Source organism: Acanthochromis polyacanthus, chromosome 19 (genome assembly GCF_021347895.1).
Source record: "Acanthochromis polyacanthus isolate Apoly-LR-REF ecotype Palm Island chromosome 19, KAUST_Apoly_ChrSc, whole genome shotgun sequence".
NCBI classification, from domain to species: Eukaryota; Metazoa; Chordata; class Actinopteri; family Pomacentridae; genus Acanthochromis; species Acanthochromis polyacanthus.
Window position 1 is genome coordinate 12,303,867 of NC_067131.1, and position 24,680 is coordinate 12,328,546.

Here is a 24,680-nt window from a genome sequence, read left to right on the forward strand (position 1 = left end):
TTGGAAATCTTAGCACATTTTTGGTGGGGAAAAAAAGAAATGTTAAAAATGTTTCTTCAGAACATTCACAAATAATAAAAAAAGAAATATTTTTTACTGATGTATATGTAATCACTTTAGATATTTTTAGTATTTTTTTATTTTTTACTCATTTTTTGAAAATATTTACAAAAATTTTCTTGCCAAATTTGTTATTTGGCCATCTCTCAATTGTACAGAGTCCTTCAAAAAAAATCCTGGATCCAGACAGTGATCCGGATCACCTCCAAAATCTAATCGATTGTTACTTTTGCTCTTCCGGACATTCTGTAAAAATTTGGTGAAAGTTCGTCCATGACTTTTTGAGTTATGCTGTTAACAGACAGACAGACAGACAAACAGATGGCCTGGCGGAGGTCTGCGCTCTCTGAGTGCTTTTCTTGTTACATTATGAAATCAGTGCTGTGGAGAGGATATGTGTTGAGATTTTTCAGTAGATCAGATGTTAGATTGCACGTCTGTAAAAGCTGATAATAGCACTTTAGTTTCATGAGGAATATCAAGTGGGAATTCTTCATTCTTGTTCATTTATCATCTTTCACTCCTCAAACAGCTAGCTTACCTCGCTGTTCTAATTAGCACACAATAAAGCAGTGTGAGGCTGAGAGAGAAATAAAGCCATCAGGAGATGAAGCACTTCATCTTAAAACTGGCATCTTAAACAGTTTACCTGGTTAATTTGGACATATTAAAAAAGATTATTGCATGAAGACACTATCACCTTATTACAAAAATTGCCCCTCTTCATTCTTGCTCTGTAATTCACACATCTCTGCGAATCCACTTTCAGACATCACTGTCAGTCTTGACCCCAGTTCTTCCATGTCCACAAAGAGCAAGAAAAGCCAGTGTCCACACAAAAAAGATGAAATTAATTCCAAGGCCAATTTTATTTTATTGCATTAGACACAAGTATGGACTCAGTGTATATTCAATAAAGAGTAAAACAGCAAATGACTCTTCAGGTGCTGACTTCTTTAACCTTTGCACAGTTAAGGGTGAATAAATTGGCTCTTCATTTCCATGAGAAAACCCTGTGATTTGTTTAATTCAGGGTCGCTCGGACATCTCACGCTCCCCCGGTCTCACACACACACACACACACACACACACGCTGCTCTCTCTCCCTCTCTCATACTGGAGCCACACACTCTCATAACACTTATCTCCTGTATAAGAGCATTGCATTTTTTTCATGACGGTATTGGAACTGATACCGCTGCTATTTTTAAACACCGGCGGTATACGGTATTACCGTAATACCGCCCAAGCCTAATCTACAGTGTTCTTCCCAGTCAAAAGAGCCTGAACCAGTGGCTAAGAGATGACCCCTTCACCAAACACCACCCTCGCCTAAGGGCGCCACACCTGGAAGCACAACCAGTTCCTCAAGCGTCTGGCAGTTGTGCTGGAACAAAGAAGGACTAGCGATCAAAGGTGCTTCTCTTTCAGCTCCTAGTTTCACAAAAACCATGGTCTTTGTTCCAGCCCAAAAGCTACCAAAGAGGCCAAATGTAACAAAAGCATCAAGCTTCCTGGACGCAGCCCTGGACTGGAAAATTAAGGTTGAGCGAGGCCCAAAGCTCACCTTTGCACAGGAGATCATTCCACCTATTCTCTGGTCCAGATCTGATCCTGTGCTCAGCCCCTCACAAGGCTCCCCATCACAGAGCTGGTGGTGCTGTGGAACAATTTAGCTTGTGAAGTCTGTGAACACAAAAATTTGATCCAGCAGCTAAAACAGAACAAATTGGCTGGAGAACAGACGTTTTCTTTGTGCATGTTGGTTGCAGTAGTTCTATGGCTTGTCAACCACCAGGCTGCTGAAAGGGATAGAAGTTCTGAACTGACCGTTGCTGAAACGAAAAGATATGAACTGGACAACAGGATGATCATCAGCTAGCAATAGCGGAAAAAGTAGCAGGGGGTTCACCTTTGGACACCGCTGAGACCTCTGGAGAACTTGTGGGCCAATCGGCAAATAAAAGAAAGGTAATGCTCACCAATGCGCTAAAAACCAACTGTAGTCAGGTAGCATTTGTCGTTGCTTGTTTTTTTATTGCTTAATTTTTTTCTCTCCACAATCCCCTCACTCTGACTGGTCTGCCCTCCCTTAGCCTAGTTCTGCTGGAGGTTTCTTCCTGTTAAAAGGAAGCTTTTCTTTGGGCAAAAGGAATCATTTTTCAGTCTCTCTATAATATTGTGAGGTCATAATTTTAACATTCAAAGGGAGTAACAGAAGTAAAAATGACTTTTTCTTTTATTCGTGTAAATGTATAATGTTAATCTCTTATCTCAAACAGAGAACTCTTTGTTCCAACTTGTGCTGCTTTAAATGTGCTATATAAACAAAAGATAAGGTTAAGATGATGTCTTCACCTCCAACTCCACAAATGATTGCTGATTACAATACGGGATTATAAAAGCAAGTCCTACGAGCTCAACAATACTGTCAGATATTAAATGTCAAATGAAAAATACATCAGTGATAAAAGAAAAGCTCTCAAGACTCATTGTGCAAGAAATCAAAATATCCAGTTCTAACCAACCACAAATGTAGTGCTTCATAGAGGACTCTCATCACAGTGAATCCATCAGGCATCAGCGCATTTTTTTGGTTTAGTATCAGGAACATGATTTCAACATTCTACCAAGAGATGCTCACAGCCGCCTTCTGCTGCAATAAAAACTGAACAGGTTATAAAAGAGTAAGGGTCACAGTCTGTACTTCATGACTGGATTGCCTCTGGCTTAAGCACCATCTTTTACTTGGGAATGTGCACAATGAGGTGACAAGATACCTAAAATATTGAAGTGCAGCCTTAAGTTCATATTACTGTCTTACTTCTTCTAGCAAATACAACAATCAAACCAATCACACAATTTCCATTCAAACACAACAAGAAGGACATTTAAAACTACACGTCATCCATAAATATTCCACCATTCCATCAGTTATGTCCAAGAAACATCAGTCACGGACATTCATTAATAAATTCAAACTCGAGAACAAAAAAAATCTAACCTTATGCTATTTGACAGATATTTAGGTGGCCTGATGTTGCCTAATTTGGTAACATTTTATTTGAAGAGCTTCTGGTCTGTGGAAGAGCCCCATAAAATGACACACAGTGTGACTCGCACACTACAAACAATATAATATCCAACCTTACAGTGTACAACAGAAGTGAGTGTCCTCACTTCTGTTCACAATATCATTTACATGTGAAGTGATTCAGCATTGTAAGACCTTACAGTAACTGCATTACTTCTGAGCTGCTCATCTGAGCTGTCACAGAAACTCTAGTTTTTATTGATAACCACTGTGCCGATTCTGAGACACTTGCTCATGTGTTTTTTTTGGGGCTGGACTGCTGGAACTGTGCACAGATTGTTGCATCATTTTGCAACCAAAGCTACTGTAGCGCAGATTAGTAGTACTACCGTTCTCCTGATCAGTGTTACAACTGTGTCTCAGCTAATTTTAGTGTGCCATTAAACTGTCTCTGCAGTTCTTTTCCGTGTGGAGCCATGATGCAGACATGCAGATAGCACAAATCTGTAAAACTTGGTCACAGGTTTTCTAATTTGTGTGTGGAAAAAAAACAGACAATTGCATTGTCTTATGACTTGGGGCATCCATTTTCAAAGTAGTTTTTCTAAAGTATTTGCTATTGATAGTTCATGAGAGAGAAACATGATCCCATAATACCAGTATTAGTCTCTCCAGTGGCTTGTTGTTCGTTTCAATATTGATTTCAACATTTTTTGTTTGTTTTTAAGGTTTTAAATGGATTAGTTTGATCTTGTTTAGCATAACTCTTGCATCACCATAGCCCACTTTTCTCTTGTTTTTTTATTCGATTATATGTTTTAGTCATTGGGTTTTACTATGTGTTGTGGGCTACTATTTTAATTTATAGCATGCACTTTAAATGTGGCTTATTCCATCTCAAATCAAATTTATAATGCAGTTTCTGCATAGCCACCTCTGGTTTGTCTGACAGTTTTTAAGCATAAACGATGGATATTTAAAACAGTATGTGTAAAAAAAAAATTTAGATCAATATATCGTGCGTTTCAAGAATTTAAAAAATTGCCCGTCTACCCACTTTCAGCATATTTTGCACATTGAAATTTGAGGCTATGTTTGAAAGACAACAACTTGGGATGTTTTAAAGAAAAAAACTCATAATGACATTGATTCAGAATCTACAATATTTGACAAGCAGATCAAATGGATCAAATAGTCTCTGATTATGAGTGAATTGAAATATGAAAGTTATCATAGAAAGTCCCATCTTTGAGCACACATTAACAAAAACTGATACTGCAGAGGTCAACTAGGGACATTTTCTGAATCTTGTGTAGTTACATGCCACAATAATGAAAACCAAAACAAACAAAATACTTTTTACATGAAATATTTGGTGGCAAAATGAAAAAAGTTCTATTCTTTTAACTTTCATAACTGATATGGTATGATAAGCTGAATCACAAATACAAAAATATTGTTAGACAAACAGAGTAGAATTAAATGGAAGTCAACTAGTGACATTTTCTTCACCATTTTGAAACAACATACATTTATTCTATGTGAATCAGGCTGTCTGTCAATGTTTTTGAGATTTTGATACAACTTGTCATACCTGCTGTTAAATAAAAATAACTTTCTTTTTACTTCATAATCAAGTATTTAATATTAAAATCCATTTTGCATGTTTTGGTTTGTATTGTTGCGACATGTGGTTCTGAAAATACCACAAATTGACTTCTGCATTATCAGTTATTTAATAACGTGTGCTCAACGATGTGACTTTAAATGACAGAATTTTTGTTCCTTGTTCAACTCCCAAATATTCAGAGGCTATTTGACCTACTTGTCCATTTTTGCAGATTTTAAATTAATGGCATAATGAGAAATTAAAAGTTTTTATCTGTAATAGTTCCTGAGATATGCCATCAAAACATAGCCTTAACATTCAATGTGCAAAAAAATGACTAACTTGAAAAAAATTTTACAAATCAATTTCATCACTCTAAAATTTCATAGATACCACTGTAAATATCCATAGGCTATAAGCATATAAGCTTTGCTTCATCCATCCCCTTTTCAAATCACTTATGTAAATAGTCTGATTTTGGTGATGTCAGAAGCTGGTTTGAAATAAATGATCAATCAATCAATCAATCAATCAATAGTGTTTGGTATCAAAGAAGTTAGTGATGGTCAAGCAAAGGCCCCTATAATTTGAGATGGAATTATAAATAAATGTAACCTGAGTTTAGAAACTTTTTACATTTAAGTGAAATTGTTGTTGTTTTGTAGAAAATGCAGCCAATTAAACAGCAGTGTTAAGAATTTTTAAATACCAGTCTTAAAAGAAATAGTAAAGATGAAAACTTTGTGGTCAGCCCCTGTAGTGCTGACATAGGCATGTTCATCTGACTGTCTCCTTAAAGTGTATTTACATTTCTGTGATTGTGCAGTCCACTGAGGACCTCTCACACCTCTGCAGCCTTCGTCTGTCTCCTCTCACGACCCGTCCGCTACACCCACAATTCCCCGCGCCAGGACAAGATGGAAGAAAGCAGCGACCGCCGGAGAACAATGTTTTGGCAATAAAACCCCAAAGCGGCGAATACAGAGAGAATATAGGCACATTTGAAACCAACTGCGGTCATGTGTAGGTGAGTGGAAAACTAAACTGACTTTTATTCGTGTCGAGTGCTCGGCCTTTGTCGAGATTTACGCGAACGATTGTGTGGCTTCGGCGCAGACGGGAGATGCATTGAGAGGCAGCATCATTGTTTCTGTTGCACGGGCCGTAATGCGGGTTTTCAGTCGGGGCAGCTAGCAGCTAACTAGCTAGCTCGTGGCAGCCCGATTGTTATAAACACAGCTGCTTCAAAGCGTGTAGTTTTATTTAGCTCGGTCATTAGATAGGAAGTGTGTGTGTGCTGCACTCGCCGAGGAATGTTTTGCTAGCTACATGTCCCGGTAAGCGTTATACGGTTGTAATTACAGCTAAAGTTAGCTATCAATAAATAGAGCGCCAGCGTCGCTCGCAGCCAGACAGATTTGATTTCACGAGCGTCATCAAAGCTTGGGAACTGGAGAATGAGCAGTTCGTGCTGCTGACCTCCCTTCAAAGCAAATGTGCTGTTTAATTTCACCATTTCGATTGCACTTGTATTTTTCCTCTGGCTAATTCTTGCTATTTGACTATAAAATGCCTCCATAGAGAGTTGTGCTGTAAACGGTAAATATATGCTATGTAGTCATGGGTCCTGTTTTAGCGTTAGCTAGCTTGATAGCATCTCAAGGTAACATGCGATTGCTTATTAAGAATAATTGGCAATAATTTGCTACAAATATGGTCATTTCAGATTTCTTAGCGTAAGGTGTTGCTGTGACTGTGTCTGTGTGCCTAATTGCGGTTTGTATGGGCTCGTAGACGATTGTTTTGATTGAGGACGCAAAGATGCGTTGATTGTGTCTCATTGTGGCTAGCCTGTTAGCTAACAATGCTAACTAGCTGGCTAACTATTATGCATCACAAAAGCTCATCCGCTTTCTGTTGAACGCAGTGTCGCGTAGCCAAATGGTCAGCTGGTCTAGACTAAACAATAAATTCTCACTCCGGTCGTCCTTGTATGGTGTTTAAACACACGTCCCATTTAGTCACCCGACTGCGCCTGCTTAAAATCATTCAAATGTCTGGCTGGATTTGACCTAAATATCGTTTGTTTAGACTAGTGAACTCAACCGACTAATTTGCCAATAGTGCAACCAATGCTCCCAGCCTTTGCTTTCACGCTGGGTTATTAGTCAAAGATGGCAAGTGGTGTGATCCAGCATGTATCAAAGTGAGAAAACAATGGGGATGTGTGTCTAAAAAGCTATCCAGCGACTACACAGATTTTTATTTTGGCTACAGTCCAAGTCACATGTGGTGCTAAATGTAGAACAATGCGTGAGATGGATTAAATATTTCAGATGAAATGTTAGATGTTTTGTTTCTTCTTATGTTGAACAAAATTCATTGAGACCTTTCATTGCTAAAACTTGTACTTTGTTAGAGTGCACAGATTCACAATTTTTACTTTAAAGCCATTTCATTAAACCCCCATACAGCATTGGTCCTTGACATTGTTCACCTTTGATTTATGTTTTCTGGTGACTTTAACCAGATTTACAATAGGTACACACAAAATAACTGCATTAAGTTATGTTCTGCAGAGCATAATTTTTATATTTGATGCATGTTGGATACGTTTGTATGGAAGCTCAGATGCATGTCTTAGTTTTGTTTATTTTAGTTTTGATGTGGGCTTCACTCATAATTATGAGGCCTTTTATTAGTATTTAAATCAAAAGTCACTGGTTATATAGCTATAATAACGACCTAAAATGACCTGCACCCAATTTTGTATTTTGTTCTTCTGTACTGTTAAAGTTAATATGCCAAAATACAATATATTATTAGCTAGGCTAATTAACTACGTAATCCATTGTGCTGATGTTAAGTTCACCCAAAAAGATGATTTCTTAGTGTGAATAAAATGTATTTCGTGCAAAGTACTCATTAATTCATATATATATATATATATATAAAAAGTTGGTATGGCTAATTCAGAGATCATCATAGTGCACAGAGTGAGGGCTACGTAGTCGAAATCTGGGTGTGTGTTTTTTTTTATCCTTTGTGATGCTATACTAAAATTGATTTGGATTGTGGGTTACAGTGTTTTTCTACACCTTTTTCTAATTTTATAGACCAAATATCTTGTCAGTTAATGTATAATAAAAATGAGTGTTAGGAGCCCGAATTGAGAGCTGTCGGAATTTACTTAACTGGGAACACTGATCATTGATGAGACGTTGCAATGAAGACTCACAACAAAATATGGAAGTTTGATTTGTATGCTTTTCTGTCAGTAATCATCAATGCATAACAAAGCTTTTTATCTGTCCTCTCTTTTAGGATATTCTCCTCCTGCATTCCTCTGTAGATTACTGACCCTCCTTCTCCCCTGCACAAAGCAAAGCAACCACCATGAGTATTATCCAAGACAAGTTAGGCAATGAATTTTTGCGTAACGGAGGCATGGACCCTAATTTTGCACCAGGTATGCTTATGTTCAGCCACCTGCCCCCAGTCACCAGCTTTACACGACTGGCCTCCCAGTCTGTTATGGGCGAGCTTCCCCAGGAGATGATCCTAAAGAAAGAACGCGACTCGCCCCCAGAACACCAGGGCACTGCTGCTGCAAACACAGGGGGCTTCCTTCACAGCATGGGCATTAAGCAAGAGCGACTAAGTGAGCTGGATTACCGTATGCCCCTCTATGGCGGGAGTGGAGGAGTCGGGGTGAACTGTGCTGGAGGGGGCGCGGGGAAGAGTGGTACTGACATGCAAGATATGTCTTTCGGCAACCACCACCAAAATCACCAGAACATGCTCCTGCATGACCTCAGCCTAAGCAATGTCCGTACCCTTGGAGAACCGGTGAGAAGGGACAGTGGTCCAAAATCTTCCTTAAATGGTTGCTTACTTTAGCTTGACATTCATTTGCCAGTATACGTTTTCCTGATTAATTTATTCATAGGTTCATACCTGTAGACCCTTTTTTACACTTGAATTTGCTGTTGTTGTCCCATATATTCATCGTGGTATACTTATTTTTGCGATTAGATGCCTGGAAGACCAGGTAAAGAGCCAAAAGAGTCCTCGGGTAGAAGAGGGCGGAGGAGCAACGGGGACGGACAGGGAGGCAAAGCTCGAAGGAAACGCAATGATGCTTCAAAGGTAAATCAGTTACTTCATCTCCTTTACTACACCAGGAATCAGTGTGTTGTTCACGTCCAGAATGGTTAAATCTTGTACTCATGGTTGTTCCTTTGTAGGCCATGATGTTGGATGCAGATGGGGCTTGCCTGTCCCCCAACTCGAAACCACATATCTGTGAGCACTGTAATGCTGCCTTTCGCAGTTCCTACCACCTGCGTAGACATGTGCTCATACACACAGGTGAGAGGCTTTCACTGCTGTTTTTCACTCATAACAATTTTCTCATATATTACATTTATTGTATGCCTCACAGTGCCTCCCCACCCTGATGAGATCTTAAATGCTAGGTGATAAAAATCGGGCCACATGAGATGAGGACTTGTTTAATCAGCACAGGGAAATCTAAATCAGGCAGTGTCTGCTTCTCTTTGCTTTGTAACATAATGTTGTGCTGACAAGTTTGGATGAAGTATGTCGACCCAGATCTATTTCCAGAGAATCTAATATGCAGATGGGGATAAAACTATGTTATCAAAGTTTGACAAAGCAATAGTAAAATTAGGTTTTTGTTGAAGAACATGGCATTCTTCCCTTCATCGAGTTCCTGGGATCTTATTTAAAACCAGACAATCACTGAAGCCAGGAGTGACTCAATGGTTACTCATGTATTTCTGGATGTCTTAGTCATTCCCTTTGCTGGGAATTCCTCATTGGGCACTTTGAACCTAAACTCATAAATGACTTAAAGGAAAATTCAGCTTTTTATATAACCTCCTTTGTTTTAAAATCATTTCCCTTGTTTTGCTCTCATTTTGTTGTCTTTATTAGGGCAATTTATTAACACAGAACAGTTTCTCCAATATACCTTTGAATACATTGTTACTGTTTAACTGGTTAGCATGCCAGTTTATTGGGTATTATTGTGATGCACATTCAGATTCATTGTCACCATATTATAACCATATGTGGCCATCGTTAAGCGATAGGCTGGGCTTTTATTAATGTGGTGAGCGGATGGTTGTACTCTTGATTGCACAGGTGAGAGGCCTTTCCGGTGCAGTCAGTGTAACATGAGCTTCATTCAGAAGTACCTGCTACAGCGGCATGAAAAGATCCACAGCGGTGAGTTTCTGCACTTGGATGTATAACATGGAGAAATAATTTTCTGTCAACACTTGTGAGGAAAGCCCTAACGCAATCTCTGCTGTGTTTTGCAGGAGAGAAGCCTTTCAGCTGTGACCAGTGTAACATGCGCTTTATCCAGAAGTACCATATGGAGCGGCACAAAAGGACACACAGTGGCGAGAAGCCATATCGCTGTGACACCTGCCAACAAGTAAGCACTTTGTAGTCTGTTTACCAAGTTGTTTGCATCTGTTTCTTTTCATGTAATTTGGTCTTTGCTTTGTGTATATTTTAGTTAATCCCTTATTGAATGGTCTGCATAAATAACATGCGTTTTTATCATTAGCACATGGGCATTTCTAAATTTTGTCTGTACTTTCTGCGCTTAAGCCCCTTAAACTGCTCTGTCTAAATGGGATTAGTTGTGTCAGAAGAGGACAGGGAATATAACATTGTCTTGTGAAATTCAGTAGCTGTATAGAGTGAGTACTTAAATTTGCAGTGTGTCTTGTATTTAAAAATTGAAGTGTCATTTTAAAACTGCTTCTGTCCATCCAGTGGAAACTGAGCCCATTTTGTTCTCTTTTAGTTTTTCTCAAGAACAGACCGGTTACTGAAGCACAAACGGACTTGTGGAGAAGCCATAAAGAAGGGCCTAGACCCAAGCATGCTGGAGCTCAGCGACGCAGAGCTAGGCCAGGGCAGCTATTCACTCACTCAGGGAAACTCTACCACCTCTGGACGCAAGAGGGCAAAGTCCAAAAACAGCGAGGGCAGTGAGCGCAAGAGGAAGAAGAATGCCTCCGGGGCAGCATCCTCGTCTTCTGGGACGATGGCCTTGCAGGACTATGGCATGGAGCACCCCTCAGGCTGTGATCCTGCCATGCAGGGACGTACTCCCAAATTGGTCTTTAAAAAAGCTGGCCGCAAGGGACTTGACAAGGGTCTCCTCTCTCTGGAAGATGGTTCGGATGGACAGAAGCTGTTGGGCCAGAAGCCTGTTTCCATGGATCACGTGGAGGCTTCTGGCCTTGACAACATGGCTCTACTCCAGGTACCTGTTGGCAATAAGCCAGGGCCCACCACCAGCAGCAACTATGACGATGCAATGCAGTTTGTCAAAAAGCGGCGCTACCTCCATGCGGTTAACAATGACTATGGAGCCGGCTCACTGCACATGGCACCCCAGGCCAGCAGCGTAATCCAGGGCTCCCTGGGGCCCGAACCCACGCTGGCCATGCTGGACTCCTCACCGCTGGAACTCAAGCATGATAAGTCCGGCATTCCAGATGAGGTACTGCAAAGCCTGCTCGATCATTACAGCCCTAAGCAAGAGGGAACACACCACCATGATGTGACTTTCGACCTGTCAGACCACCCACACCACGTCGACCTCCAGCCAGCCGCCCCTGTTACGCCAGAGTTGGAGGACGACTCGCCCAATGGTGGTGACAAAACGGCAGTGATGAACGAATACTCAAAGTTCCTCCTGCAGGCTCTGGAACGCACCAGCCATAGTGGACCCTTCCCAAGCCTTGGCCCAACGGGGCCTTTCCCACTTCTGTCCAGCAGCTCCAGCCCCACAGGGCCCTTGTTCGCTGACAAACATGTGTACACCACCTCCCCCCTGGATTGTGGCTACCCTCCTGCAGTCTCTTCCCCGCTGCCCATCGCTGCCCCTTCCTCCACCTCCTCTTCATCTTCCTCCAAGTCCCACTATGGCATGCTTGTTGGCTCCCCCTCCCAGACAGGCTACCACCTCAGCTTGGAATCTACTAGCCACCAGCAGCTGACTCCATCTCAGGAGCTGACTGAACAGTTGGAGAAGCAGCATTCCCCTGGCACCTTCAACCTACCTCCCCAGGAACTTACTGCGTCGGCAGAGGGTTCCAAGGGGCAGCAGCCCAAGGCTGGAGGGAGCGCTGCACCTACCAATGGCTCCACCTACCCCAACCTGTCCCCACTGAATCCCCCTAAAGAAACCACATACCAGATTGAGAACTTCGCCCAAGCCTTTGGCTCCCAGTTCAAGTCAGGACGGCGGACCCCTCTGAGCTATGGCAATGATCCTGGGACAGAGGTCGACCACCGAATACGGACTCCAGTGTCAGAATTCTCAGGGTATACCAGTTTGTTAGCTGACGTCAGTGAGCCAGTGAGTACAGGATCAAAAACCCCGACAAGCCAAAGTTTCAGATAAGGGTCAAACGAGGTGAATCCAGTAGGGGGCTGTTCTGTTACTGTCCATACAGTCCCTATACCCATCCTAATTTTGTTCTTGTAGCAAAGTTTGTTTTTTAAACACTGCCATTAAATGTTAATACAAAAATGACCAGGGAGGGTCTTCCATGACCTCAAATGCAATTTTTTAAAATATTCTCATTTTTTTATGTAGTCGGTTAATTTTTGTTTGAGTAGTGATTTTGATATGAACGTACCGTAGATTTAAATGTAATTTAAAACATTTAGAGGGTAGCTATAAACTTGCTTGTTTTTTTCCATCTTTTTCTGTACCCTTGTGTTTTACCAATCATCATACCATTGTAAAGTAATAATGAATAATGTTGATGATTTCAATAATAACATTTGTGGCAGGGAAAGGCCCAGAATTCAAATGGCAAAAAAGTATATATTGTCTGTTACAAGAAACGTATTAACTCAGGAAAATAGGCAAAATTGTGTAATAAGACTTTGTATTATGAGATGCAATTAGCACAGTTTTTACAGGTGTACTTTGAGACTACAAAGCTTTGAGTTTGTTTTTGTGTTGTTTTTTTAAACTTGTCAGAACAACAAATTACAATACATGATGTTTGGTTTCTACTGCGTGTAGCTTTGTCGAGATTATGGTACTCTTGTGTCAATGTGAAGACATCCACACTTCTTTTGAGAGCCACATGTACACGCATTAGTGTGATTGTAGCAGAGTTCAGCCCACGGTGCTCTCACTGTACGTTCTTAAGTGAAGAGGATGTTTATGCGTTGCTGACTGTCGTTTTGTCAGCTGAGAGAATCTCCATAACCGTGACCTCTGTTAGTGTGCACCAGTTTGGCCGTAGAAAAGACGCAGCTTAGAAAAAATTCTACCCAGAAGTAACTGCACATCGCTGTTACGGCTGTCTGTTTCAGAATGCAATGAACACCAGTCGGTGATCTTTTCATCACGCTGTTGCTGAAGTGATTTTCTTTTTTTTCTTTTTTTTTTAGAAGAAAAAACAAGTCACCACTCTTCTACTCCACTCCTTGCTGTTCCTTTTTGTGTCAATGGAATCAAACAAGCACTTTTTTAAACAAATCATCATTGGAAACAACAATAACCCATTCAATTTGCATATGTGATACGTGATTATTATGCTAATGATTATTAATATTATTTTAAGAGGAGAAAACTGTGAACGGGGGGGTTGGTTGGGTGGAGGGAGGGAGGGAGGGCGAGTGGGTGGGTTGAATGGGTGAGTGGGAGGAGGGAGAGGGCTGGGTTATTTGATGGGCTTTGATAGGGATTGACGAGGCATGACCATGGGCATTTAAATGTATTTTGTTGCGTTTTCTCGAGGGTAGAAGATGGGGTGGGCTGGGGGGGATTTTTTTTCTTACGGTTTTTCGGGTGATGTATAAAGATGATTTGCCATAATTTTGTTATACAATATTTTGAGAGTACCTCTTTGTATTTAAGTGTTTTGAGAGATGGGCTGACATGCTGGAACCCTTTTATCTTTAAACCCACAGTTACGTTGGATGCATACCCTTTTATTTATTCTCCACTAGCCACAACAGAACTCAGTAACAGATATTTTTAGGCAAGTAATCACCGGACCTACACCCTGTCCCTTCTAATTTAAAAAAAAAAAAAAAAGATTTTCCTAAACCTCGACGTTTTCACAATTGCAAGAAACCGCTCCGGTAATACAGTTAACAAACAGAAAAGTTATGTTATGTCCACCTCCCCTCCTCAAAATGCAGCCCTGCACTCACAAGAATAAACAATGGCCTTCTTTGTCTTCCGTGGCTAAAGCCATTCTTTCCCGGCAGCCAGGGTTGATATTTAATTTAGTTGATTTCCTGTGAGCCGTACCCCCCTTTTCCTTTCCTTTTCCTGTCTGTGAGCTCCACAGCCAAGAGACTTTGAAGCTGCTCAGATCACAGGGAACAAAGACTGACTGACCAGCCACTTCACTCCAAACACACTATGCTTTTAATGGAGAGAAAAAGAGAGTGGGTGAGATGGAGAGAAAAAAAAAGACAAAAAGATTGACCTAAATATACCTCATATCACTAAAGCGTAAGAAAGCAGGGACGCGCGTTTCATGTATGTAGTGGAAATATTTGTAGTATAGGTTCGACATATTGTATAATCATTTAACACTGCCTGTGTTTACAATTATAGAGCAAGTGACTCATCAAAATGCAAATGTATTATTTCTTTTTTTTTCTGTAAAAAAGCATCCACACCAAGCAGTGTTGCATTATAGATGCCTCATAGAACATTCATTTTTCTCGTTATATCCCTTATTTTTGTTACTTGCCATAATGTGTTTTGATATGATCTCTAGAAGGATATTGTTTACAAAAATGTACAAAAACACTAAAAATGTGTGTTCTCGAATTTTTTTCTTTTTTTTTGAATTTTTCTCCTGTATGCATGATAAAGACATTTTTGTATGGCTTTTTTTCAGTCACCTCAATACCAAAATTTGTAGCAGAAGCCTCCCCTTTCCTTTGTCATATTTGTTCTAGACCCCTTGTGATATGATTTCCCAGGCTGTACCTGTTATTGAGATGAACGGATTAGAGAAGCCAATAAAAACTTTTTGTTACAAAAAAAGCACTTGTAATTTTCTTGCTCAGATACACCTGAAAATCCCCCAGATTTCCCAATGCTGTGATGAATGTTACATGACCCTAGCCTAGCCACGCTAGACCCATGTTCTGAAGGCACAAGGGTCTAGGACCACTGGACAGGGAGGGAGGCGGGCTAAAAGGTTGTCTTTCAAATCACTCTGCAGCAATTGGGTAGGTATACAACCAATCAGTGCAACGAATAGGCTGACGTAGTTCCTAGACCGCCGGCAGATTGTGGCTAAGTCCCGTTAGCTTCCCAACCAGCGGAGCCAACTGGTATATTAAAGATTTGCCGTCGGCATAAGTCCAAATACGTCTTTCTTCTCAATGAAACATTTAAGTGCCGTCCTTTGTTTATCTTTCAAGTTGAATTTTAGCTTCAAATCTTTAAGGGCTGTGGCCAAAGCCGAGTCGAAAGATAACTGTTTATTGTGCACCGGTTGTTTCTGTCAGAATCGTCGCGCCTCTGTCGTCACTTCGTTACGCCCGCCTTCTGACTCTACACTTCATGGTGATTGGTCTGGCCAGTTTTAGGAGAATCCAGCCTCGGGCCTTATGGAGGGTAACTAGACCCACCCTGGCAGAGAATTAAATTCGTTGCCGTGGGTTGTCTAGCGCGGCTAGGCTAACATGACCCAGTACTAGGTGACTTTATTGGGTTTATTTAGGGGAGTTTTTTTTTTTTTAACTGGTGGTGATGATAGCTGAGATATTTTTAAAATCAAATGTTGGTACTTTTAATAGATTTGTTCCAACACAGTTGCAGTAAACACTGTATTGATGGCAGATGTTAGGCCTTGTTGACTGAGAATTTGAGTTTTTCTAGTTACTTCTTCATTTGGCATTAAAGGGGAACTTCGGTTTTTTCAACCTGGGGTCTGTTTTCTTATGTCATTTCATACATGTGACCAAATCTCATGTATCTCGTTCCGAAATAGCGCGATAGCTTGCGCCAAAACTGGTGTTTTAGCGCAAGCTATCGTGCGATTTCAGAACGAGATTTGCTTTCTAGCGTCCTGAGATTTGGATACAGACCACAACAAAGAGCGATCGCCAAGTAATGTGGAGGTTTTCGTTCACTTCTCATCTCTAGTATGTTGTGGGACACTTGTTGAGACTATCCGAGCCGGTCAGTGTGGGGGAAAAAAAGCACGTTAGGGCGGACTTTGACGTGGGGGGGTCAAGTTGCCCCATACTTTCCACTAGCTGAGCTGCTAAGCTGCCTGCCTGGCTAAATACTGGAGCTATGGCGAAAATTCATTTCTCCATCACTCACATGTATGAAATGACATTTGAAAACAGACCCCAGGTTGAAAAAAACTGAAGCTCCCCTTTAAGTGTAGTTGTTCTTTTTGCGCACTTTTGTACAATTATGGTTCCAGATTCTCTCTTTACCTCCCAACATTCTTATTTCGAGTCTAAGTTATTTGCTAGAAAAACAGAACACATAATAAACAAGAAAAGCAGTCAGAGTGGCAGTACTCTGCAAAGGCTGCTCAGTCGTTCTGTAATTTCTGATGAGCAAGTCTCAATAAGTGGATATGAAGTAGGATCGTGATCGTCAGCAGGCGGTTGACGTAGTGTTTACTTGGGTTCATAGTTACAGTGACGGCTTGCTGCTATTGCGCAATGATACAGAAATCTTTAACAAATCTGTGGATCCAGACTATAAGCCACATCACTGCCAAAATCTAATCAGTTGGTCCTTGTGTCACTTCTGACCTTCCCTGAAAGTTTCATCCAAATCCATTTGTCCATTATTGAGTAATGTTGTGCACAGACTGACAAATTTACACCGATTGTCACGTAGCTCTGCCACATTCCTTGACAGAGTAACAAACATCAATTTGACCAAATGCAGAAGTAAAGAAAATCCTGTGTAGATATTATGATTGTCTTTTTTTTTTTTAAAAAAAGGGATGCAGCCTTGCTTAAATTATTTGAGAAGAAATAAGCATTGTTCTAAACATCTGTATCGTGTCCTGGCCAAGACAACAGCTGTACCAGAATAATGCATGCAAGGCAGAGTAGGGCTTATCAAACAGTAAATCAAATCTCGATATCATATGATAGATAGATGGATAGATAGGAGGCCATTAGTGGTGATGTGTGACAGCTCAGACAGTGGAATGCAATTTTAAAATGATTGAATTGGAAATCAGTTTAAAAAATTCATATCGATAATGAGAGAAATGCTACACACTGATCTGCCTCGGAGTGTGAGCATAAATTTGCACTGATAAAATTACAAATTACAGTAAAAGTATCATAAGTTTATAAACAACAAGTAACATTAATGAAAACTACATTCCCCACTGAAATCTAGTGTAGTAATGCAGTGTAGAATACTACGACATATTGCCAAGGGTGCGCGGATTGATATCGCTAACAACCCTGTTGTCTTTATTTTTTCAGTTCTATTCACAAGTGCTGTGACCCAGCCTCAAAAACCCAGACGGACGAGACAAACAGAAGAGGGGGCCTCTCCTCCGAATTTCATTCAGGTAGGAGCAGCACAATAGAAATTCTGAACAAAATTTCAAGTTTTTAACACCTGAGCACACTGTAAGTTTGGATAAGTGGGACCTCAGTGGCTGCACTTTGCTCCAACTGAATAATCCAATTTATGGTCCTGTCATATGATTCTGGTGCTTTTATTACTCTCTGATTGGTGCAAAAGGCTGTGCTGCCACATGATGGCGCTGTTCTCCACCAAGTAACCCAGGATCTGCTGACACCGTAAGCTCAGACAGAATACTATTGATTACACTGGCATCAGGGGCGACTCTAGGATCAGAGGCTTAGGGGTGCTGAGCACCCAGAGGTGCCCGGCCAGGCAAGATAAATTTCACTGTTTTGTACATTTTAACGCAATTTAATTCCCACATTTGTGAAAGAAAAGCATAACACTTTTTGAAAAAGTCTGTGACTAAACCATCCAATCTGATAAAGATTCACAGCAAAGGAGGAATGCACTGGAAAAACTGTATGGTTTTTACACTTTTCTGGTTTGTTAAAAAAAGGTTTTAAAATACAATTTAAAATACAATTTAAAAAAAGAACAAATTTTGGGGCTGCTGGCATTCAATTAGGGGTGCTTGAGCACCCCCAAAAATTGGCTAGAAACGCCTATGACTGGCATTATGATACAGTTGATGTTTTTATTAATGGCATACATTTGGCCGTGTAACAGGTGTTAGTGTCAAAAAGATTTTATTGTTTTCATATCGATCTTGTTCAATGAACTTTGAAAAACCTGATAACTGACAACGTGCTTCAGTGTTACCGTATATGGCTCACACTGACTTCCTGTTTTTTCTGGAGCAAATCAGCAGCTTCAACCTCTTTGTGAAATTCAAGGAAGCAGAATGTTTTTCTCTGCCTCCACGCCTAAAAATACCTTATTGATCTTATAGCTTTCAGGCCATATTTCACTATGCAAATAAATTAGCAGCCATAATCCTCTACTGACATTTATTAACATGATATCATGTTAATATCAAACACATGATTAAGTTGTAAATAATCTAATCTCGGGAACTTCCTGGTTGACATAAAATGGAACAACAAACAGTACACTTACAGCCATCTCCAAACTTATTTTAAGTGCAATTTATTACCCCAAAAAGACACACAACACACCAAAAAAGTGTTAAAGATGAATTTGACCTAATATTCTTAAGGTAAAAAATACATTTTGTCACAATGGTGGCATGATTGATCATCAGGGCCCAGTATTTCAAATATAATCCACCAGGATTAATCCTGGTGGATTGGATTAAACCCAGATCTGATCCAAAATTGGGTACTTCAAACAGCATTTAATCTTGATAATTTAAATCCAGATTTGGAAATCCAATCCTGCCTTTAATCCAGATTTGAGCCAGTGTTGGGTATTTCAAAAGTTCAGTCCCAAATCTGGATCAGTTTTATCCTGAAAAACAGCATTAAATGAATCCCACCTCAGGGTAGGATCAGAGTGTGATCCCATGTATTAGTTCCACATATACTCACCTATAGATAGCTTTTACTTGCATTTCTCGCAATCATTAGTATGAAAAGATATTTTTAATAAATTAAACCTCTTCATGTACATTTTTTTTATTGAACAGAAAAAATCCAAATTTCACAATTGTCAGAAAAGTAATAATTCAAACAACAATAAAAAATTTCCTCAACCCAAAATTGTAACACCTAAACTTAAAGTTTTCACACTACTTTTCTATTTGCTTTTCCAGTAATTGTATTGTGAACTTGATGTGTTCTTGCTGAAGCATGGTAAGTTTTATTTGTTCCTTAGCAAGTAGAATTTGCTGGTGTGCTCGCTCAGTTTCCATCTTGAGGAGTTTTTGGTAGGCATGATCCTCATTATGATGCCTTTTCCGGTGATGTAGATCTTCCACCACCTTTACCACATCTGCCTGATGAAGCAGCAGGAAGAGCGGTCAGAAGTGCTTTGGTTGATTTGTATTTTTCCTAAACGTTCTAGGAAAACTTTTGTTTTCCCTTTGTTTATGTTCAGTAAAGCTACTGGATATCTCACATTTGTCTTATGTTTTTATTTTATTACACTAGTCTGTGATGTCCTTTTATAAAATGCATCTCTAAATATGAAAGGTCAGTGACAAGGCAATTGTTTAAACAGAGAATTGAAGTAAGCATTGACTCCATGCAACAGAAAATATTTTGAATGACTATATAATGCTTTTGCTTTTGGTATATTAATTTATCAAAGATCTCTGTAGCCTTAAGATCAATAGATCACACAACACACATTCTGTCTCCTGTCTGTGACCCTGAGGGCGGGTTGATCCTAGGGGCGGGATGGATTTGAAAATCTCAATCCGAGAGGATCAGGATTATTCTGATCCAATCCAGCAAAGTTTTGAAATACCGGGATAGAAGATCCTGATCCATGGATCAGGAAAATGGAATTTGGAAATCTAGATCAATTTAATCTGGATTTAATTTTTTGAAATACTGGGCCCTGATCTTCACCTAATCACAGTCAAATTTTAGAGCTGCATGTCATCCATTACTATTACTAAAGAGGTGTTAGGTGGGGAAAAACATCGTCAATAAACTAAATAAATGAATCTGTTGAAAATAACACAACTGTGTAACTTAAAGGTCACACATTAGAAAACAACTAAATATTGTTTGTAAAAAAATCAAGATATTATGTAGAGTTTTCATCTTTTTTAAAAAAAATAAAATGTAAATTCATCATCTTTTTTTTTTTTTACTGTGATTTTACTTGACCTTATCTGAAATCTACCAAAACTTTCAAAATCCGGAAAACAACAGTTAAAGTGATTGTTTACCATTTACCAGAAATACATTTTCTTTCAAGTAATAGCACATATCTGTAAAATAACAATATTTTTTGCTAAATTTAAGCGCAGCAACATAACTTTTCAAACTAAAATCAGATTTTTTTTAAAAAATACAAGAAACGTCTGTAGTTTTAGTCTTTGTCAGTTTTGTCAACTCAAGCAGAGGACGCACATGTTTATTGGGACATCCGTATGACTGTGCTTCAGTTGTCCTCACAAAGTGTTGCGTTTGTATTATGATACCTATTCTGAACTTCTTAGATCTAGCCTCAGAGGAATACCTCCATCTTATAATAAAGATCACTAAAATGTAAATTGCAACAAACAAAAAGTAAACCAAATCTGTTTTTGTACATTTTTAAACTACAAAAACTAAACTGTAATGAGCAAGCTCATTCTGAAATCAAACTATGCTGAAGGCCAATCTAAAATACAAATTGAAACAAAAATTAAATCCGATTAAAAAAAGGAAGAAAAAAAAGAAGAAAGGTTACCCGTAACTTTGCTGTGATATTTTTTGATGACACTGTATAAATGACTTTAAAAAAAATGTTCCTTTGCTTTATCCCCACCCTATTTCCTTTGTGTGTTCAAGATTAAGGGTCTGCATTTAAAGCACTTTCACCCTTTGCTGTGATCATATTAGTCGCCCTTCCCCTTGTGAATATCATGTTCTAACACTAATCATTTACCTCGTTGCCAGGAAAAGCAAGTTGGGCGTGGATAAGGATGGGGATGACAGTAAGTGACTTTGGACTTCCAGCTGGAAAGAGGGACAGTTATTGCTTTGTGATCACACCTTTATTGACACACTTCATGACAACATGTTCATAAAATCTGCTCTTGCCAAATGGAGCCGGTCATTTCTCTATCTCCAAGGAGTCGCCCATATACCTGCCTTAGGACAATGAAAAAGCCCCACCTTGGATTGACAGTTGCAAATTAACTTCAGCACTGTTATAGTTTGGTTGCTGAGACACTGACCTGTTAAACCACAGTGGATATTTTGTTGTGTCACTGTAGAAAGGTATAAGTGTTCAAAGTGTCTCCATTCCGCTCAAGTGTGAAGCAGCTAAATAGTATTTCAGGTATGAAATATCATGTGGCTGATTATTTACACTGATCAGCCACAATATTAAAATCACCTCATTTATATTGTGTTGCTCACCCTTTGGCCGCTAAAAAACAGCTCTGAACCGGACTTCTTCTGGAGGTGTCCTGAGCTGTCTGGCACCAGGATGTTGGCAGTGGATCCTCTGGGTTGAGAACTGGGGTATCATCAGGATCAGGCCTGTTAAGCTCTATCCCAGGAATGGTCAGTGAGATCTGGATCTGATTTCGGGAGTTTGAGGGACAACCTGGGCTCTTTGCTGTGCTTCTTTGTACCATTCCTATACATATATATACACATATAGTATCTATATCTGTATCTATCTATATATCTCTCTCTCTATACACACACACACACACACACACACACACACACACACACACACTGTGTTTTCCAATCCTTGTGGGGACATACCATTGACTCCCATTCATATCTAACCCCTAACCCTTACCCTTACCCTAACCCTAACCTTAACCCAGACCAAAACAATTCCTAACCCTAAAGAAACGTTTTTGCACTTTTACTTTCTTTCAGTAACAACAACATGGCCAAGAAAACACTGTTTAAACTTGTGGGGACCCAAATGAGGTCCCCACAAGTGACATTGTTTTCGGTTTTCCTACAGTTGTGGGGACATTTGGGCCCCACAAGTATAGCCAGCACCTGACCCCACACACACACACACACACAATGTCAAAGTTTGGCCATGCCTTCTCATTGAATCATTGAATGTTTTTTATTTAATTCAGCAATTTTCTACGTTGGATGGATCACTGTCATACATCTAAGTTGCATGCATAGGCTATACAGACCATACATCCTCTGCCCCCGGTGCGTGACGGTCCCCATAGAAAGTATTCACTAATTTGTAAGTCTCCTGTCCCCTCCTTTTACGTCCATTTAATATTTTTCTTTAAAAGCTTAAATGGTATTTAAATCACATTACTTTGTTAAAATCAGTTTTCACTTTGACATAAAGGAATCTTTTTTTGTTAATTCTTTTTAAAAAAAGACAAAATTACTTAACCATAATTCAGTGTTAAAAAGTAATCAAAGGATAAAATCTTTCAAGCACACCATACTTCTCACATCTACAATTATGCAAGTATGTGAGGGTCTGGTAGGGTCAATGTGATGTAAATTTCCTCATTTCCCTAAATCTGAAAGAGTCCAAGTAGCCAATGCAATGCTGTTAGACAGAGACTTGTGAGTCCACTTTATCTGTATAGTACTTTGATTATCGAAAAGCAAAATGCTTTAAAATAAAGTCCATTAGAGAAGCAAATATCAATATAATAATATAAATACGTATAAATATGATTAGACAGATGTGTTTTTCTGTATCTATTTACACCTCTTTTTTCCCATGTTTACCAATATGAATTACTGTGTTTAAACTACTTCACCCTTAAGTAGGACATACCTGTTTTTATCTCGAGGTCATTTCAGTAAGTTTTCCACTGACACCCAGGATGACGCTGTAGTGTCATACCAGTGGAGTCATGTCTTATTATAGATCTATAACTGGAATCAAGGTGCACTTGGAGATAAAATAATTTTATGGGTGGTGATAGGTTGATCATTTAGTTGTCAGTAAAACAGAAACATTCCTTTACACTTGTAGTTAAAACACAGTGATAATTGCAGAAGTTTCCATATGATGCTAAAGTCTATTTTTTTATTAGCTGTTTACGCTAGCAACGCGTTATCTCAAATCTTGTGACGTTTTCAAATCAAAGGTCACATTTTCTTCCTCTTACTCTGTTTTACGGCCGTCTAGTCCAATAACACTGTTGTAAAAAAAAAAGCCACATTTTTGACTTTTTGTTGTTAATTACATTGAACTGATTGGACACAGCTCCATTTGTGGTTCTGTGTGGATGTTTTAAGTGGACCGGTGAATCCAATCCTGTTTTAATAAGATGCTTTAGGGTTAAACGGTAAATTGTGGAACTGCCATAAATTCATAAAAAAGACTGAGAAAGAATGTAATCTTTGCTCGCCCTGTTCCTTATTGCTTTTATCTGTAACTTATAAAGTCTGAGGTTGAGAGACGTGTAAGAAAAGGAACAGTACGTTCAAATGTTTTGCACGAATTTAAAAGCAAGCAAGTTTCTCATATATCTTCGCTCATTGCTTTGGTTGTACAAATTCTCCAACATTTTCCAAGCTATGGAGATAAGTCCAGTGAAGACAAATGCTTCCATGATGTCCCTCAGCTGTTTACTAGAGCACCAGTGATAATCTGTGTCAGGTGTCAGCTGTAGAATGTTTTTTGTACCTTGATAACCTGGAACAATAAAACATATCCTTGATTTGATGCATCATCTCACGTGGCACTGCAAATTGACACTGACTCCTTCCTTGTTCCCATTTCCCCGCAACTCGGTTTCAGCCCCACCGTTTCACGAACCATTCTACGAATCCTCCTGTTGACATGCTGTATAAAGTGGTGCCTCTAGATTTTAGGAAAAAACAAGTAAGCCAATTGAGGACTCCAGTGCAGTCTTTAATCCTACAGTGTGCAGAGGAAACATGTTCATTTTTGTTTTTTCTTTATATAGTAAGAGGTTTATGTTGAATAGTGATTTTGAGTATCATTTCTGAATAAGAACAGAGGGATGTATACAGCATTACTGGACAGCTTGTAAACACAATGCATTTGGTCTGACCATAGTTTTTCAAATAAGCCACAACTCTGACCATCATTTCTTTAGAACAATGTTAGCTCTGTGACATGGAATTTGACTAAGAGGAAAAGCTCATCTACTTAATTATATATTTGTAAACTAACTTTCAATTTAATTTGTTCAAATTCATTTATACAGCGCCAATTCACAAGATACGTCCTCCCAGGGTATTTCACATAGTATGGTTACATTAACTAGCTATTGTTGGTATCTGTTCACTTTTAAGCAAAAACACAATGACACAAAACACCAGAAAACTTCTGGATCTGTTTGTTAAACTAATTTATCATTCACAGTGCCTAGTCTTATGTCATATTAACCCTCATGTTGTCCTGCAGGTCAAAATTGACCCGTTTTAAAGTTTGAAAATGTGGAAAAAAAATATTTTCACCGTAAAAATTTTGATGTCCACATTTTCAGCATTTTTGGGAAATCTTTGAACATTTTTTGGTGGAAAAAAAAGAAATGTTAAAAATGTTTCTTATGAACAGTAACAGAAAAATCAACCAAAATCCAGCAAATTTTGTTGGATTATGGCTGATTTTTTTGTGAATGTTCTTAAAGAAAATATTAGAAGTTTCACTGATATATATGTAATAACTTTAGATATTTTTAGAATTTTTTGGGAAGATTTTTATTAATTTTTTGAAAATATTTACAAGAATTTTCTTGCCAAATTTGGGTGATTTTTAAAAATAAAACTTTTAAGGGAAACTTTTAAAGAATTATTGGAATTTTCTTC

General features: G+C 39.1%; 1 protein-coding gene and 1 long non-coding RNA gene across 3 annotated transcripts; both read left to right on the forward strand.

Moving 5' to 3' along the window:
* The first annotated feature begins 138 nt into the window (after positions 1 to 138).
* LOC127531058 (uncharacterized) lies at positions 139 to 23,568 on the forward strand. The gene is made up of 3 exons (XR_007937924.1): positions 139 to 2,031; positions 17,217 to 17,305; positions 20,841 to 23,568. It is a non-coding gene; the product is annotated as an uncharacterized LOC127531058 (long non-coding RNA).
* znf281b (zinc finger protein 281b) lies at positions 5,581 to 12,782 on the forward strand. Of its 2 annotated transcripts, none has more exons than XM_022213883.2 (7): positions 5,581 to 5,730; positions 8,028 to 8,552; positions 8,739 to 8,852; positions 8,951 to 9,074; positions 9,873 to 9,956; positions 10,052 to 10,170; positions 10,549 to 12,782. In XM_022213883.2, exons 2-7 carry the CDS (start codon positions 8,100 to 8,102, stop codon positions 12,157 to 12,159), a joined length of 2,505 nt encoding a protein of 834 aa, XP_022069575.2. In that variant the 5' UTR covers positions 5,581 to 5,730; positions 8,028 to 8,099; the 3' UTR covers positions 12,160 to 12,782. The 2 variants fall into 2 exon arrangements, with proteins under 2 accessions (XP_022069575.2, XP_051795258.1); XM_051939298.1 differs by having other exon boundaries at positions 8,951 to 9,073; positions 9,863 to 9,956.
* Positions 23,569 to 24,680: the final 1,112 nt, after the last annotated feature.